Source organism: Oxyura jamaicensis, chromosome Z (assembly GCF_011077185.1).
Source record: "Oxyura jamaicensis isolate SHBP4307 breed ruddy duck chromosome Z, BPBGC_Ojam_1.0, whole genome shotgun sequence".
Lineage (NCBI taxonomy): Eukaryota > Metazoa > Chordata > Aves > Anseriformes > Anatidae > Oxyura > Oxyura jamaicensis.
In genome coordinates, this window is record NC_048926.1 from 11,840,709 (window position 1) to 11,858,659 (window position 17,951).

The window sequence follows — 17,951 nt, forward strand, 5'->3', positions numbered from 1 at the left end:
TTTTCCCTCATGAAGCAACTCTGTTACACTCTAAAAATATCAAATGTCAGCATCAACACATCTCCTATTTACACCACCATCTCCCTGTCTTTTGGCACATTGCAGGGACTGGTGATTTGCAGGTACCAATGCTAAAACTTAGTTGTACCAAGGCAAAGGCTTTTGTGATTCATCCTGAGATACCTAATTTATTTTGAAGAAAAGTGTCTCCCACAAACCACCTTGTTTGCTTGTTTGAAAGTCAAAGAAATCTTTTGAAATCGCTGTTAAAGAATAAAAATTGTATATGTGTGGGAGCAACTGTGACATTACTAATACTGCAAGTATTCTAAACAAGAGAATCAAAGCTTCTTAAAACATTTTACTTACATGACAGGCCAGTTTATTAAATGGAAGAAAATGACAGGCACTCGTAAGAGAAAGAAAAAGGAAAGTGTCAGGAAGATAAGGCAGCAGGCTTGTTTCCTGCCTCCTTTTGTTCTGCCACGACTAGCTCTGCTCAAGTGGGAGAGCTGAAGGGCTGGCTATTGCAAAACATCTGCATCTTCATCTAGACGTATCGTTTGCCAAGACACAACATAGATGTTTATCTGATTTTATGTATATGGCAGCACAACTAGATGAGAAAGGTCAGACCCAGGGTCCTTCTAACTTTCAAACTCACATCATTGCAATAAAAGCTGATCTTACATATGGAAACGGATCATACTGATAGCTCAAATGAAGTCCTGAACTCATGTAGAAAGACAGGAAAGGTGGAACGTCTTAAATTAGTAGCACTAGTATGGTTCTTCAGTGCCTGTAACATAACTCAGTAGCTGAAAAAATACTTTTTTCTATCTTTTTCTCATTTTTTACTGTTTTCAGTGACACCTGAAATATATATATTTTTTGCTTCAGAATAAGCACCATCATACTTCTGTTCCAAATTGTTTTCCAAATTGTACTTTTTTTTTTTTTTTTTTTTTCTTGCTTGTGATAAAGACACATTAAGTTGGACATTACTTTTAAGCATTAGAAACAAATATAGGATGCTTTTATGGGAAGATTGTCAAAGAAAAGCTGAAACTATTCTGTTGTGTGTTCTATAGCACACAACTCATTTGCAAAAGGAAAGATAATGAGAAAGATGATGTGAGTGCCTGAAACATTTTTGTTTGAACAGGCTTGTAAATAAAAGCTTTGATGTTTAAGACAGTCACATCTCCCTTCTCTTTTCAGGTTCACCATTCTTATGTTGCTACAGACATACCGTCACTCCGTGGGCCTGAATCAATGCCAGCTTTCCCTTTGTGTAAGAGAGCAGAGAGAGCACTGACTGTTCAAATTTTTATGTTCTGATGGTATTAAACCTCAAAGAAAATGTTAACAAAAACAGAAGTAATAGTTGTAAATTTCCTTTCCCGTCCTCACACTGGAATTAGAGTTTTACGTAGTTAACCCATTCACAGCTCCTGGAGCACAGGTCTACATCGTGCTTGAACCAAATCACCTCCCCCTTTCCTTATTTTTATGGCTCCACAGAAGCCTTTCTCTTCCCTTAAAAATTCCTCCTTCTGCAAGATGCTGCATCAATGCAAGTTAATGATGGCAGGAAGTGAACTGAGAAGATTTCTAAGAAGAACTGAGAAGATCCTTCATCTTCTGGCCTTCTCCTTGTCCTGGGTGAGGCCCTTGTGCTCCAGCCATCCCGGCACCTACAAAGTGTTTCAAGCACAGTCCAGGGTGTTATTCTTGCAAGCTCTTCTCTTCCTTGAGTATAACAGAAGAGGGATTAATGAAGAGTCACAAAAAGGAAGAAGCCATAAAACTTGGATTTTTCACAAGGCAGGATGAAGGAGCTGTGGAGGAAGGTTGAGTTTGCCATGAACTGAGCCGCATTTGGGGCCTCCAGAGGTGATGAAGACAAAAAAGGCAGCTGAGGCTTTCACAAGCTTAGTATAATTAATGAATTTTTATAAGGGAATTTATTTTTATTTTTATTTTTTATATATATATTTTTTTTCCATGAGAATAAATGACCTGCCAAACTCTTAAAAACAAAGCTGAAGCTGGTGCACCTGTGCAGGGGCTCCTCACGCTCAAATCCAACCATTTGCATGTGTTGGTGTCAGTTCACACTGTGGAGTTACTCCAAGAGATGATGAGCTCAACAGCTAGCTTGCTCAACAGCTGAGACTGTACATGTGCAACATGTATATAAAAACATACTTGGCAGCAGTCTTTCTCTGTATCCCCATTCATTAAAAATATTGCATTAGCAGATGGCTTCGTGGTGCTTAGCATGTAACATAACAAATGACAATCTCCAGAATAGAGGAAGCACAACATAAATACAGCATATCACTATCACAAACAAAGGGCCTTTGAAACTCTGGCAATATAATAAAAATAGCAATCAACTCCATACTCAGTTAAACACAAATAACTGGACTGCAGGATTTACTGTAGAGTTTATAGGTACATCTGTACAGTAATTCATGACAACCTTTGCAGAACTGAATTGACTTAGAGCATCCTGTAAAGAACAAAAAAACATTTCACTCAAGGCTAGACATATGCAGGGAAACAGAGAAAACAGATACTAGGTTAATGTAAATATTGTTATTTCCAGTGTCAAAATTTGACTGGCTTACCACCATGAATACAATTCTTATTTTGGCTAAGTTTATTTTTTTCAATTATAGTATCAAAGTCAAGAGGACAGACTTTTAAGAATGAAGAAATTGCACGTTTCCTGTAGATCAATTGTTTAGGTGCCTAAAAATGGATTTGCAGAGCAGCCTTAGCCAAACTTTCATGACAAAGTCAGCCAGTACTTTCATTTCACTTATACATGAGCAGCAGGATCCAGTTTAAAATTGTTTTACTGTTATGCTTTTAAACAATAAGCTTCATCGTTTTTTACACTCCAATCACCTTCCATACCCAAATCTGCTTTTATGATAGCCGGGAGGTTAATATACCATTTAATGATCCTGCTAATCATGACATAATAGCACCGTGGCTTATGACACCTGTTTGATGCTCCTGCAGCTTTTTCCTACCAAGGAGAATAGCCCCAAACTTCAGATGCTTGTAAAACAAGATAAATAACAACTTTCATCCCAACTCTGTCCATTTTTATCACTTCTTCAATTTATCATATACTTCATCTACTTCCACAAATTGATAATGAGTTTCATGGCTCCTCAAGACAGCACAGGCAGACATGTCTTCACGTACAATACAGTGTGTTAACACACTGAGGTCAGCAGGAAGGAAGTAATAAAGCAGTCAAAATAGAGAAACTTTCAATCTGAGGCTTGAGGCAACCAGTTTTATCAAGTCATTCACTTTGCAGGTAAGTGTCTGGAATTGCAACTGCTCCGAGCAGGGAAGAGAGGAGGGTGTACCAGTAGGATCAGCATGGCAAGAGCACCAGTGCTACTGACCCGGAAACAAAACATTCCTCTGGGGGAATTTCTTCCAATTGCTTCACGCAGTCCTACCCCACATATCGAACACAAAAAGCAACAAAGCAGCAGCCGATCAGTGCCACCATCGACGCAGAAATCACAGTGACCACACTGCCAGCAACACTAACCAAGAGCCCCAGGCCCACGCCGAGAATGATCTGGGCCAGCTGGACCATGCAGGTGAGAGCAGCGCAGTCGATGCCCTTCCCTCGCCTGTGATCTGTGCCTTGTTCATCCTCCTGTAGATTCTGGACCTGCAAATAAGCAAGAAACAAGATTCAGGGAAGGGAACTTAGACACTGCTGGTAACTTGCACCTCTCAGCCGATGATGCATTGTCATGACATCCAGGTGCAGCAAAACAAGCCAAAAGCTCTCCTCTTCCTTTCCATTTTCTTCTGCCTGTCCCACAGAGGTTATAAAATTCAAACAGATTTTACAAGTGATAATAAGTTTTCCAAATTGCCCCATTTCTTCCACCTGCAACTTTTCCCTCTACCCCTTCTCTCAAGGCAAGAATTGAAGCATGTTCAGAAAAAGCAACTGTTTCCTTGAAGTTCAGGTCTACTTGAGCTCTGGCAAACTAACCTAAGGAGAAAATTTCACAGTACAGGACACCCCGTCAAGGATATTTTTGCCACAGCTCTCACATGGCTGAATCATACAATCACCTAGGAATGACGGAATGGAAAATGAATGGAAGAGACCTTCAAGATCATCAGGTCCAAATGTAAGGAGGGCCTCAGGGGTGATATTGAGACATAGTATGTCCCACACACATACAGATCATAATTGTAATGGAGCTCTGTGCTCTGAAGTTATGCCTCAATGCATATAAAGGAGTTCAGTATTAAAATCTAACTGTAATGCTTTTATTGCTGAAAAAAAAAAGGCTGAGAATGAATGTACAGACTAGGATTCTTCTACATTACAGAAGGCCATTATCAACTATGACATTCAAATGACATACATAGCAGAGGAAAAGGTTTTACTGTATATGAGCATCTCATATACAAGCACCATGTGAGGTTGGCTAGCACTGGAACAGGCTGTCCAGAGAGGTTGTAAAGCTTCCACCCTTGGAAACCTTCAAAACTGGACTGGACGTGACCCCAGGCAATGTGCCCAACTGTTCTATTTCATTGGAAAATTATATAAAAGTTTACATATTTATTGTTCTTGCAGTTGAATGGAGATAGTTGCTTTGTAATACACAGAGGGTTTCTGTGCTGTGTGCTAGCTGAGCTGGTCTCTATCCAAATGCTCTTGATTGTGATTAGGATGCTTTTTTCAAGACCTGTTATATTGTTTTTGAGCTGTTACCACCCAAAGCTCGAAATTACTGGAGGCAAACAGTGTCTTCCTAATCTGGTAGATGAAATTGAATTTGGATCCCAGGGAACAGCAGCATGGAACAGGAATTGAAAGGGCAGCATTTTAAAAACCAGCACATAATTTTGGTAGACTGCATACTGAGGGAAAAAAAGTCTGTTCTTTGTTCTGGAATAATGCAGACCTTTCCTCTAAAGCATATTCAATTTTAGACACAATTTCTTTGGAATTACATCTGTTTTGCTGTGCTCTGCCCAGGATGTGTGAATGAACACAATCTTGCACTTGATGTTTCCTGTTTATTTATATATATTTTTTCCTATTATAGAAGGTTTGGGACAAACCTAATTCTGTTAATGTCAGATCTCACATAGAATTATCATTTAACATCTGGCATAGCAAGTACCATACACCAAACAAGAAACAATCAGTTCTCTCACAAGCCACATTTGAAGCTATTAGCCTATTAAGTACAAAGTCCATTCACACTCAGCATATTCTATTTCACTTCTGTCTTGGAACAAGTCTAAGTCAGAGATGGGCTATAATTTACTTATACTTTACTCCCTCTCTCTGATCTGGTTGGCCTAGGATTAGGGTTGTGATCCTACCCTGTGATCCTACTCTTACTAATTTGAGAGAACTTTTCCATTAAAGAGCTAAACTCTTCACAAGACATTGAGATCTTGCTGTGTCCGGTAACATGATAGAAGGAATGCAAGCTTTTCCAGATTTCCTTTGGAAACAGTTTTTCATGCTGTGGAAGACCAGAAAACAACCCTAGGCAATTAGAGGGAGAACGAGAATGTGGAATATAAATTATTACTGAACTTCATAGAGCTATTTGTACTTGAATTGCATCTTTATCAGCTAACAGTTTTTGTAACACTTTGCAGTTAACTGAAACTTCTGACAGCTTTCACAGCCTGGTTATTAACTTTGGGGCCTCAGAAGTCAGCTCCTCAGCTAATATGAACAGGCTATGCTTCCCTGAAGTAATTTGAGTTTGGCAGCTGCTCAGCCTGAGCCCCTTGCATTTAGAAACAAGGGCACGCACACACAGCTGAGAGATCAGTGGTGCACAGAGCAGTGGTTTAGATTTGATTCTCAGGAAGGTAGCCCTTGAAAGCAACACAAATTGGAGCCCTGTTATCCTCTTCCTGCCTGAACATGTACTGTGACTGGCTTTGTTTCAGCTGGGATGATAAACAATTATTTGTCTCAATGCAGGACTCTGTTTGGAGAGCCTGGAGCTGGGACCTCAGCTGCGAGGTGTCATGTACTTACACGACAACTAATAATATTAGTGTTGTTTAATAAAGTCTTGAATATCTTTATGTCAGAAACTTTCTGTTCATATCATGTGTCACCATAAATAGTTTGAAATTACAATTAAAACCCGTTTGCCAGTTCTATCCAATGTTCTACCAAAACAGACTAAACAGATGCAGCCAGATATAAATTTACCCTTCTTTAGACATTGAACTTACCTCTTCTTCTCTGTGATACTCTGCAATGAGTTGGAATGGCACGGTGTACAGAGTGCTGGACATGACACCAAAGAGGGAACACAGAGCCAGAGTGGAATAGACATTGGGAAACAAGCCAATTAATCCAGTACCTAATCCAAAAAGTAGGTAACCAATGAAATAAAGTCCCTTTAATCCTATGTATTGCAGAAGGATTTTCTGCAGGTCTGTGGAAAGAAAGAAAAATTGCTGCTGAGACTAGAAAAGAATGTCACATTTCATTGGGGAATTCCTTTAAGGGCTTTTATTTTGTAAGATGAAGGACAAAGTTATTGATTTTGGAAGTTGCCTCAAATTACTGCGGTTATAAACTTGCTGCAGAAACTTCTTTCTGCTAACTCTCTCTGGGGATACTTTTATTCAGACATTACCAAGCTCTGTGAAGAAGTAGTTAACAGCCATTCTGGAAGAACTGCCCCATTGACAACCTCAGACATTTCCACTGTTTGATTACAACAGGAACATTTGGCATCAGCCCTTGTCTGAGCTGAAAGAGGTGCTACATAAATGCCTATAGTTAGGCTCCAAAGGAGGAAGCTTCTTTTAGATGCTCACTTCAACTCCCAAAATGCTCCTAATTTGAGTTTTTGGATAGCAAGTAATTTTTAAATCATGGGTAAGAGCTATGGTGAGATTTATTTGGGCAACTGTGCTAGTGTATTTACCCATAATTTTGGAGAGCAAGGTTCATGTTTTTGGCAAGAACTTCTACTGTATTGTGAAAAGGTTATCTTGTGAGAAATGCAGATGGGGAGACCATCAGAGTGACCTTTGAAAACCTAATGCTACAGGTCTGCTAGGTGAAAGAGCATCTCAGAAAGATAACCACAACTTCAGTTTTACTCTGGCATTTAACTTTAGGATGATACTCAGTGTTTATGGTCAGGTCACATGCAGAACAATGTCTTACTCTCAAAGTGACCCCTCATCACATGGTCCAGACAGGAACTGCTCATGTCAAGATACAGATTTATAACACTGCTGAGAATGTAAAATTTCTTAAAGTTTTTGTGCAAAAAAAAAAAAATTGGCATCACTTCATTTTTTTAAACAATGGCAAACTGCAAGCACTATAAACATTGATTTAAAACAGTGTTGGAGTACATTCCTGGATACTTACAAGAATAGACTGAGGATGAAATCGCATTGATGCACAGCCCCCAGCATCCAACCTCTACGCCTCTTCTGTAGGTAAGGTACAGCGTGGAGTTATGAGGTGCATACGGACTACCTCGGTATACAACCTGAAAGAGACCATAATGATCACAGAAGACAAGGATGAGTTGCATATATACAATACCTTCTGCTTATGAGAACATGGGACCCAAGGCATGGGAGTCACTGACATTTCTTCAAATTTGTAACATCTCATTTCTTTTTGGTGCAGGAGGAGATGCTTTGAAGGAGTGTAGAGGGTCTGGCTGGGATGTTAACTTTCCCTGCAGCAGCCCATACAGTGCTGCACTCTGCACTTGTAGCTAGAACAGCAGTGGTATCACACCGGTGTTGTGTCTGCTGCTGAGCAGTGCTGGCACAGCATCAGGACTCTCTCTGACCCTCCTAGGGGGTGGGCAAAAAGTGAGAAAGAAACATCAGCAGGGCAGCTGACCTAACCCAACCAAAGGGATATTCCATACCATATGATGTCACACTCAGCAATAAAAGGTGGAAAAAGGAAGAAGAGGGGAGGGGTGGGCTCTCGTTGCAAAAACGTCTGTCCTCCTCCCGAACACCGGCTACGTGTGTTGAGGCCCTGCTTCAAGGACGTGGTCAAGCATCACTCATTTGTGGGAAGTAGAGAGTAATTTCTTTCCTCTGCACTTCCACATAGCCTTTATTTGTTTTGTTTTTTCCCTTTCCCCCTCCTTCTTCCTCTTTCCCTTTTTTCCCTTTTTTTCCCTTTTTTCCCTTTAGTTGAATTGTTTAATTAATAATAATATTTCCTTAATATTTTTTTTTTCCTTTAATTAAATCATCCTTATCTCAACCCGTGAGCTGTTCTTTCTTTTACTTCTTCCCCTCCTCACCTGAGGAGGGGGAGTGAGAGAGCAGTTGTGGTGTTCAGCTGCCTAGCAAGGTAAAACCACCACAGGGAGGAAAAGCAAGAGGATTTTACACTTTTACCTGTCCCATGAAATCCGTGAAGAAGAGCATGTTGGACAGGAAAGCCATCCATCCAAAGAGGTGGCTCACACACAGATAGCGATAGTGGGATGGCATGCTGAAAAGTGTCTTCAAGAGTGATTTAAGGGTCATCCGCCTTTGAGTCTAAAAGCAAGTATTTAACAATGATACTGTATTATTGCTCTGAAAGCTAATAAAATAGCTGACGGCAAATGGAGAAGGCCTCAGTATCTCTTCATTGCTAAACTTCCAAAGTGTTTAATTTGTTATTGCTGGGATGGGTAGCTTGGGTACTGAATGTCCATCACTGTATATTTGATTTGTAGAGCCACTGCATAATTAAGTCATCTGAGAGACCACAGAGACTCAGGGAGCTGGGGTACATCAGTAAGGATGTAGCAACATTGCTTCTTGTTACAGGCAGTAGAATTATTGTTTACCACTAGAACCAAGTGAAATTTTTCTGCCAAAACACATTCAGCAGGGGTTCAAAAAAAACAACAAACTCAAAAAGAATTATTTCCTGGAGACAACCACCTTTCCATTGCAGATTTAAAGGTGCCATAGAAAATAATGAAACCCTAAAACATCTCCTCAGAATTAAAGTATATCTGTTGTGGAATACTGTAGTTCTGAGACTTTGTTCCCATTCCTCCTTCTATGTCCTAAGTTCCCTAGAAAACTTAACCTTTTCTGGTGTATAATTACTATGAAATTTCCACTACATCTTCCCCCTCAAGAGGCAGGAAGAGGCTGTAATATATAACAGGAGAAGCAGAACCACCCAAAACCCTACTGTCCAGATAACGTAAGCTTCAGCACCTGAGTGCCTCCATCTCATGGGCAAAGCAACGCAGTGCAACATCAAAAACATTATAGGTAGGGGTTAACAAATCTCACTGACAGGGAGAAACAAAATGTCTTGCCACCTTCAGTGTCCCAAGTTATCTCCCTCCACCTTGTCTGAGCCCTGTGCCCAAAAACTATCTTTTTTTTTTTTTTTTTTTTTTTTTTTTTTCAGTCACAGTCATCAGATCACCTCCATCACTTGATTTCTTCCAGTACTTCAGGTGTGCTGATGTCAGGCATTTGCAACATAGAGTCCTTACTACTTAAAAGCTCCTGCATGGTTCTTTGGTTTCAGAGAAAAACAAATGTTATTTTTTATATTATTCTGTGCACGATGGAACACTTCCAATTTTCTCTAGAAATATTTGGTGGCAACAGTGGAGAGGTGGTGAGGAAAGCTGCATGGCCACTAAATGCGGAAGAACTTTAATGTTATGTTCATTGCTGGAAAGCTGAACTGTGTCTTCAATTTGCTGTTAGCTGATAACATTTTTTCCTTCCTTTAATGTTCTAGTTACTTTTCACAATTCTTCTTTCCTTTCAACTGGGTTATGCTGCAAGCTGCTGTATCAACAATCACCACATATAAAGTTGGAAAATACATTGCTCCAGTGTGAGGTTTTTAATCCTCACAGGAATGCCAAATTTCAAGTTGCTGACTTTTACCTTGAACTGCATAGTCTAAATCCCTTGGAATTTCTCTCAGCATCACTGTCTGCTTTAACTGCATTTTAAACAGAGTAATCATTCTACTCAACTACAATTATACAAAAAAAAAAAAAAAAAAAAGACAGTTCAACATTCACTTGTTAGCATTATTTCAAGGGTAATTGCTATTGTTTGACTTAGCTTATATAATTTGTTCAACTCTTCCACAAAGTTCTTCAAAACAGGCTTTCTAATCAAAGTGTTAGGATAGGGTCAGGGAACTTCAAGGCACAGTAATTACAAATAAGTTGACAGTTAGACAGGCTTTCCTTTTATTTAGATATTTTAAAGAGCAGAAATGGAAACAGAAATGTTTAAATTACATATATTTAATGCCCTCCAATGCACAATTCTTTAAAATCTCACAATACCTAATCATTTTTTTCTACAAAATCACTACAACTCAAGGCTGATTCATAAGGATAGTGAGGAATTCATATGACAGGCTTTATGGCCATAGATCCTGAGTAATTTGGCACCAAAATAAAGAACAAGAGTACAATAATTTTGGATTTCTGTTCATACTGTAACAGGTCAAATCTCATTAATAACCACGGATGCTATTAGTATGTGAGAGCATAGCCCTTAATGTAGAAAATATAGGGCCGTGATGCCTGCGGTGAAAAAAGAGGCACAGAAAAACAGGAAGCCAAACCATTTCTTCAAGGAAGTAATTACAGTAATGAATGAACTCAGAAAACATGTGCCACAGGAGACAGACCACTGTGGTAGTGAGAGTGTCTAGAATTTATACAAGCCCAGGCACATCAAAGGAACATGAGACAGATCAAAGCACAGTGAGCCTCTGATGGGCTGTCCAGCTAAAATCCTAGAAACGAGGGCAACAGCAGAAGCTGGCCTGTGGTGCATGACAGAACTTTTCCTTGGGTGTCAGATGCTAGTGATTCACTGGAATTAATTCTTGCCAAGCAAGAGGCTACCCCAGCCCCCTCTCTTCTTCTTAGCCCTTCCTTTCCCTTAGAGCCTGCATTGGCCAGTCAATGACACTGAGCATCGTTGACAACTTGGAGGATGCTCAGAGGTAACAGCGCTGGTGAAGGATGCTGTCTGCTCAGACTGGCCTGCGGTGGGGAAACAGGGAGAACACTGCAGTGTGCTTGCCATGTTCTCCTGACACACTGCTGCTTTGCTGCCAGTCCCTCACCATGTGTCTGGCATCCTCGCCAGGCAGTGTTCACCTTTCATTCTAGCTTTGTGTGGTGTCTGCCGTAATAATATTCTTATCTGGGTTGGGAGTACTAAGTGCTGTTAGAATACAAGTGATAAATATTAAAAGATAATAAATCCATTGTATTGGTAGCTTAAACATGAATTTAGGTTTCTAACTTAAAATCATCTGTGTGTTCTCATTAATTTTTAGCTTATTTCCCAAGAATTGTGTCAGGGATATATACACATAATGCCAAGAGATCAGAAGTGAAATTAAAACAACAGGGAACCGTTTCATTACTTACTGCCATACTGGGAACCAAACATATATATTAACCTTTGCCTACCTAGGACACCATGAAAGTGCGGTGAGGATTCCCACATTAAAAGTCATCAATAAAACAGTGAAAACCACTACCTGTTCCTAAGACTATTCTACAAATGTGTTCTCCAGATATTTTTCAGGTAGGTTCACCTTTTCTTTGCTGCCTTAGATTGAAGCTGTCTCTCACAAGAACTCAGCAGGAACAAAATACCAGTGATTACTCACAAGCACACACTATTCTCTCCCACCTAAAAGTTTTGCCGAAGGCTCAGCTACACCATCACTTCAAAGTAAAACTAAAACCCTGGAAGTGACATCGCATTGTTGCTTAAGTAGCAATTTCAAACAAATCAACATCATCAATAAATCCTCAATGAAACACTGAGCAGTAGCATAACTGAGATGTTTATCAGACCAGGGAACTAACTCTTCATACGTACTAAATATGTAAGCGTGTTGACATCAATGGGAGTTGCACATTTACATCAAAGATTAATGGTCTGTAGCTCCTGCCCACAATATGTTGTTAATTCTGTCAGGACTGAAGGACAAATTACATCCTCTTGACAAATTTCAGATGAGGAACATACAAGAAACTGTCGAAGGGTGGAAACTTGAATCTGGTTCTCCCTCATCCCTGCCAACTGTTCAAAGCATTGGGACTAGTCTGTCTCTGTCCCTCTTGCTGGAAATACTTTACAAATAACAAAAGAGAAAAGAAAGCAGGCTTTCTACTGACGCTGTATCCTGGTGGAGGATTCTTTTCTGAGTGTGTGTGTGAAAGGGCTCTATTTCAAATAGTCAGCATTAGCTAATTAAAAGGCTGTTGGTCTCCAAGAGAATGGAACAATATGGGCTACAAAATCATCTCTGCACTTACCTCTGTACGTGATGTAACAGCGCGTTTCTTTGGTGTAGCTGTGGCATTTATTTCAGTACAGGTGGAGTATCCGTTCCTGATTTCCTCTATGGAGCTATACTTTTTGTGGTCAGTCACTTCCAAAAGGAACTTTGTCTCTTCTTTGTTATATCTGAGCGGGACTTCAGGAATACTGCGCAGATGTACAGTAAGGCAGATTAGGAAAACCAAGGCTGACAAGAGGAAAATCACCTGGAATTCTGATGCTAAGGAATATCCTAGTACGGTCTGACTCCAATCCACAGCACCTGTCAGGTAACCCAGGGCTCCTCCTAAGCCTACATGGGGAAAAAAAGGAGGAAAAAAATCTAGTGGTATTTGTAAAATAAACAAACAGCACACAGTACTCTCAACATGTGATTCCCTCTATTAATGATTGAATAATCACCCTTCAGATATCATTATAAGTGGGAAGAATCACAAGTAATTGGAACACTGAGCTATTCACACATATGAGCAGTCTCTTGGAAAATATCCTCAATTCTGGTGGATGGAGCTCTCAAAAAAGACACAAATATTTAGCAACACGGGCCTCCATCTCTTTGCCAGACAATATTCTGTATGATTCAGAAACATTTCCTTGAAGCTGTCTTTTCTTTGAAACAGTGAGTAATACAAAATAAAACTCTGCTGGAACATGTGTTTTTTAAAACTTCATAGAACAAACAATTTTTCTATTACATCAAGACTATCTGTAGTTCAGACTTTGTAAAATGTACTTTATATATCTGAACCTGAACTGAAATACTGCTTCCATGGTTTTTGTTTGTTTGTTTGTTTTTAAGAAAGGAAATAAATAAAAAACATAATTTTGTAATCACCAAAATCCAAGTACCTCTCCACTAGGAAAAGTAAACAAAAAGGAACAAATACAAAAGTGAAATTCCTCTTACTGAGCTTCCCCATCTCAGAAAATTTAGCATTCTTATATTACCGTTTACTCTATCCTGTGTCTCAAAGTTAATAAAAGAAGAATTCAGTCCATTGTTTTACAATTCCTTCTTTTTGATGATAGTGCAAGCTGTTTCAGAAGTGCAAGGTACAAGCGTACACCGTTACATCCAGCACATAGCTTTGGCAGGGGAAGCAGCATAGGTACAGTCCTGCAACCTCGTTAACCAGGTGGTTCTGCAGGACGCCGAAGTGGCCCAGCACAGAAGCATCTGAAGGATGTGGAAGTATTTCTACTCCTCTGCTTAAAAGAACTGGAGACATTGCATGGCAAACCATTCTGTCCAACAAAAAGTAGCAGAGGTAACAAGACCCACACATGCTTCGCCTAAAAACCATGTCATTCTCATTCCACTCTGGGCTTTCTGTACTTATTTCCCTCTTGTGTCTGATCACAGCCCTCCTTCATCGTGTCCTACTGGACAGGGACTGCATCGTTGATTTTCTAATGAAAAACAATTAAGCTGTTAATATCTTCTGGAAGAAAACTTACACTAAATGTTTGCACTGCAGTCAATGTTTGATGCTTGAGGTCTTTTTTGCATACTGTTTTGACAAAAAGTAATCATGATATTAGAATGCACAGTCTGTGTGTTGGGTGTCGGGTATGTGCAGTCTCCTACTTGTCTCAGTTTTATATCTGCAAGCTATCCAGTTTCATGTTTGAACTTTAAAAATTGCAAAGACAAATTGGACAGCAAAGTCTTGGCGATAGTTAATGTAAAAAGAAGGAACTAAATAGGGGAAAGATAATAATATATAAAACAGAAGCAATTAAAAAGGGGAAGGAAGGATGCTTTCTGTATTCTGTATAATAGGGACAGAGAAAAGGAGTAATACATTTTAACCATAGGAAATGTATATTCAGATTAGATTTTAGGGGAAACCATTTAACAGCAACGCCAGTGAACTGCTGGAGCAGGCTGCCTTGGGAGGGCTGCAGAATCTCAAGCCGGGCAATCAACCATCTGAATGCGTTTAGGTACAGAAGATCTTGACATAGAAAGCACAAGGTGTTGGACCAAATAACATGGAGAAATCTGTTCCGCTCTTACTTAATGTGATTTATCTTACATTCCTTTTCACAGCTCACCACACAAAGGAATCAGTTCTGTAGCTCTGAATGTAGAAATCAAAACTTTTTAGTAGGAAAAATTGTAACAAGTTCTACTCAGAGACTCGCTCCTCATTCTGTCCAAACGAGTGATTGATTAAAATGTTGTTTGCGAGTTTCTAATGGCTAATACTGACCTCATTCCCACGTGGCTTCAGGGTTCTCTTAGAATCTGCGCCCAGGTTCCAGGACGCAGCTATTTCATATATCCAAAATCTGTCTGTTGCCAATAGCTACTACACCTCCCTCTCAACTGGAGTAAGCACCACCAAATATTTGTGCTTCTGCTCTTGGTACAGCTCTGTTGCCGCAAAAATCTGCATCAATACAGACTGCATGACTTCTCATCCAGTCTGTTTTTTGTCTAGTCCTTTCACAGTGACTGCTCTCAGACACAGCTGGAAGCTCCTAAGTCACATTACAGGTACCCAGCCTTGTGTGCATTGCCTGTGTGTTTCCTCAACACAGGGCAAAGCCTTCTGCACAACATGAGCTCTTTCCTTCTGTAACTCAGAAACTTTTCAGATGTCTAAAGGCAATCACATGAAGCGAGTGTTTGGACTGAACTCCTTGGCCTTATTTTCTGGAAGTTAGTGATTTTACATAAAACTTCTCTTTCTAAAGTGGAGGGCAGCATATGTTGGAGCACTGTCAAAGAACAGAAACCAGCCGTACTGCTGGTTACTTGCTCTGTCATGTGCTGAGTCAAAACTACTTATTTGTAAGTGCTACAGCAACGAAACCAGATCCTTCTCTTATTTTTTCCTTTATCAAAAACTTGAAGAAAATCAGAACAAAATGAATAAATTCTACTTCATTTTTTAAAATAGTTAATTGCTCTTAATTGAACCGTGGCTATATTACTGTAAATGTTTATGCCTGCAGCCTTTTGCAGCAGAATTCTTGTAGCAGCAATCACAAGCTGCTGTACTCTGGAGTAGTGAAAACCCAGCAACAAAAGACCCGTGACTGAAGCGCAGAATCAGATGATCAGTTCATTCAAGATTAGTACACAGTGATTATAAAATCCATGCAACTGCCTTCCCCTCCCTCAAAGTAGTAAGGAAAAGAAAGGATCTGAGTACCTGTAAAGAGGGCATGGTAATGCAGACCCTTCTCTTTATCCTGATGAGAGCAGACATCAAATAAATATGCTTTGATAGGTCCATCAATAAAGTCAGCTGCAAAATCAAAAAGCACTACTCCCAGCATGGTAATGACTATTGCCCACGTCTGCTGCTTGTCTCTCCCATCGATGAAAGCTACAATAAGGAGAAGAAAAACAAAAAACAAACAACAAAAAAACGCGCCTCATTCTGACAGCAATAGTGTCATGTTTTGCAAAACCCCATTTTTCTTTCCAGAAACCTCCAAATCTAAACAATGGTGTTATGGACAAGAGCTCACTTATAACAGAATGACATCTAAGAAGCAGGATAACTATGTTTTGAGTTTGCATAGCACTAAGGTGTGCTAGGTCGACTTTTATACACAAGCAGAAACTTGTCAGCACGAGCTCAAAGCTCCACAATCAAGAGCATCACTAGCCTTTCTCTACTCTATGCACTTCCATTGCATGCTCTGGTAGCCAAAAATACTTGCATTTTGGAGTACTTATTTTACTCCATTTGTTCCACCCTTCCACCGTTACAGACAGTTGACAGTTGGCTAACATCTCTTTCTGGGTAAATGAATACAGATATATACAACAGCAGTGATATCCAGGAACAGAGAATAAACCAGTCTGCGAAAACACACTCCTCCCCACAGGAAGGAGACACAAGCCACAATGACAGCAACAACTTTCCAGCAAGTCTTTGAGAAGTTAGATCCCAAGCTGAAATAAAACAGCATCTGGGGATGTCACTCCTATTTGATTATGCATGCTCCAGGTGCAACGGGGTTTCCAAGGAGTTGTGATTTGTATTATTCACCAGCATAACAAATTCCTGAGTCAAGCAAGTGCTGCAATAATTAAAGCTACATTAAAAGATGAATTACAGGTAATTTTGAATGCCAGCCCATCTGAAATAGGGACCAATAGATTTTCTGTTAGGATTGTACGACATCATACAAACAACATTAACCATTTAACTTAGTAAAGTAGATTTTAGTTCTTAAGAACTTCTCTGGGCCTAAGCAGCGCTTTGGTTGTATGAACCGATCAGACAAGCAGATCAACATACAAAATACTGTAATCACATGCACAAACTACAGAACACTATGTAAAGGGCACATAACAAGCAGCATTAGGATTGAACATAATTGCAGTACTCCTCAGCTCCTTCAGCGCAGCCGAGTAACATGCTACCCAATGTTAACACCCAATTTTTACAGGGAAATAAAGGAACCCCTCCTTTTTTTCTAATTCAAAACACCGGGATGAGTTTTGTCTGTCAGCACAGTGCATTCCCCTCACTCACCTGAGATCATCTCGTCCCCATTGAGGTACAAAGCCATGCCTACCAGCATTATGATGCCCAGACCCAGAATGTACGGTCGCCTCCTGCCCCAGCTACAGGTGCAGTGATCACTGGCTGAACCTACCACGGGCTGCAGCACGAAGCCCAGGATCGGGCTGATGAGCCACACCAGGCTGTAGAGGCTCTTGGGCAGCCCTACACTGAGCAGCACCGGCGTGACAAAGGCGGCCTCCACGGCATAGCAGAACTCCCTGCCGAACATCGCCATGCTGTGCATGACCAGCCTTCCCGTCGGTCGCTTCTTAGGTACCACCATCCCAGTCCTGGTCACGGATTGCTGCATAACCTTCTCTTTCCCTCTGGTGTTGTCCAGGTCGGTCATGGCCACCTCAGGAGGAGGTGGAAGGGCCCTGTGGAAGCTCTGTTTGGTTAAGGTCATTGCTCTGGCTACTCGCCCCGGCCCGGCAAGTCGGTGCTGCCTGCTCTGGCTGACATGGAGCACGGGTCATATGCTGGGTGGATTTGGTCTGCACTGGGGGAGGGACTCACATACTTTCATGGCTCTGCGATCACAAGTTATGAAAGGAAGGGGGCGGGGATGAGTACTAACATTAGCAGATCTGACCTCCTGGATGTCTGCAAAGCTGCCAGCCATCCACGACTAAAGCGTTACTGTTGAAGCGCGAAACGCCTACTACGGGAGCATACATCACGTGGGCAAGGCGCAGGATCAGCCCGACACAAAGCTGCTCCTCTTGTTGCTGCAAGACAGCGGTGACACCGGGAATATAGAGCCCCCCATCTCTCCACTCAGCAAACAACCTGGGCGCTGGGGTTCTGAACTCCTGTAGAAGGGGCAAAAATATAAATAAAAATCTACAATCACGTATCCAGAAAAGGACTTCAAGGCACTTGATGAAGATAAGTGAACCTACCTATTGTTCTAGTGCTAGTGACAGACACAAAGCTTGACAGAAGTCTGTCAAACAGCAACTGCTGAATATTTTTTTGCATCTGCTCTGTGCCACCCTCAATAAACTGATTATTTTC

At 40.6% G+C, this 17,951-nt stretch overlaps 1 protein-coding gene and 1 long non-coding RNA gene across 3 annotated transcripts in view; both read right to left on the reverse strand.

Moving 5' to 3' along the window:
* Positions 1 to 17,951, reverse strand: part of LOC118156567 — a 754,908-nt gene that overhangs the window by 375,987 nt on the left and 360,970 nt on the right. The window lies entirely within an intron of this gene.
* Positions 1,992 to 17,903, reverse strand: SLC45A2 (solute carrier family 45 member 2). 2 transcript variants are annotated; one of them, XM_035310711.1, is made up of 8 exons: positions 17,610 to 17,903; positions 16,902 to 17,311; positions 15,564 to 15,740; positions 12,375 to 12,691; positions 8,443 to 8,586; positions 7,439 to 7,562; positions 6,280 to 6,485; positions 1,992 to 3,712 (listed from the first exon to the last, which is right to left on the reverse strand). In XM_035310711.1, coding segments are annotated over exons 1-8 (1,605 nt in total). In that variant the 5' UTR covers positions 17,612 to 17,903; the 3' UTR covers positions 1,992 to 3,487. The 2 variants fall into 2 exon arrangements, with proteins under 2 accessions (XP_035166602.1, XP_035166601.1); XM_035310710.1 differs by having other exon boundaries at positions 16,902 to 17,903.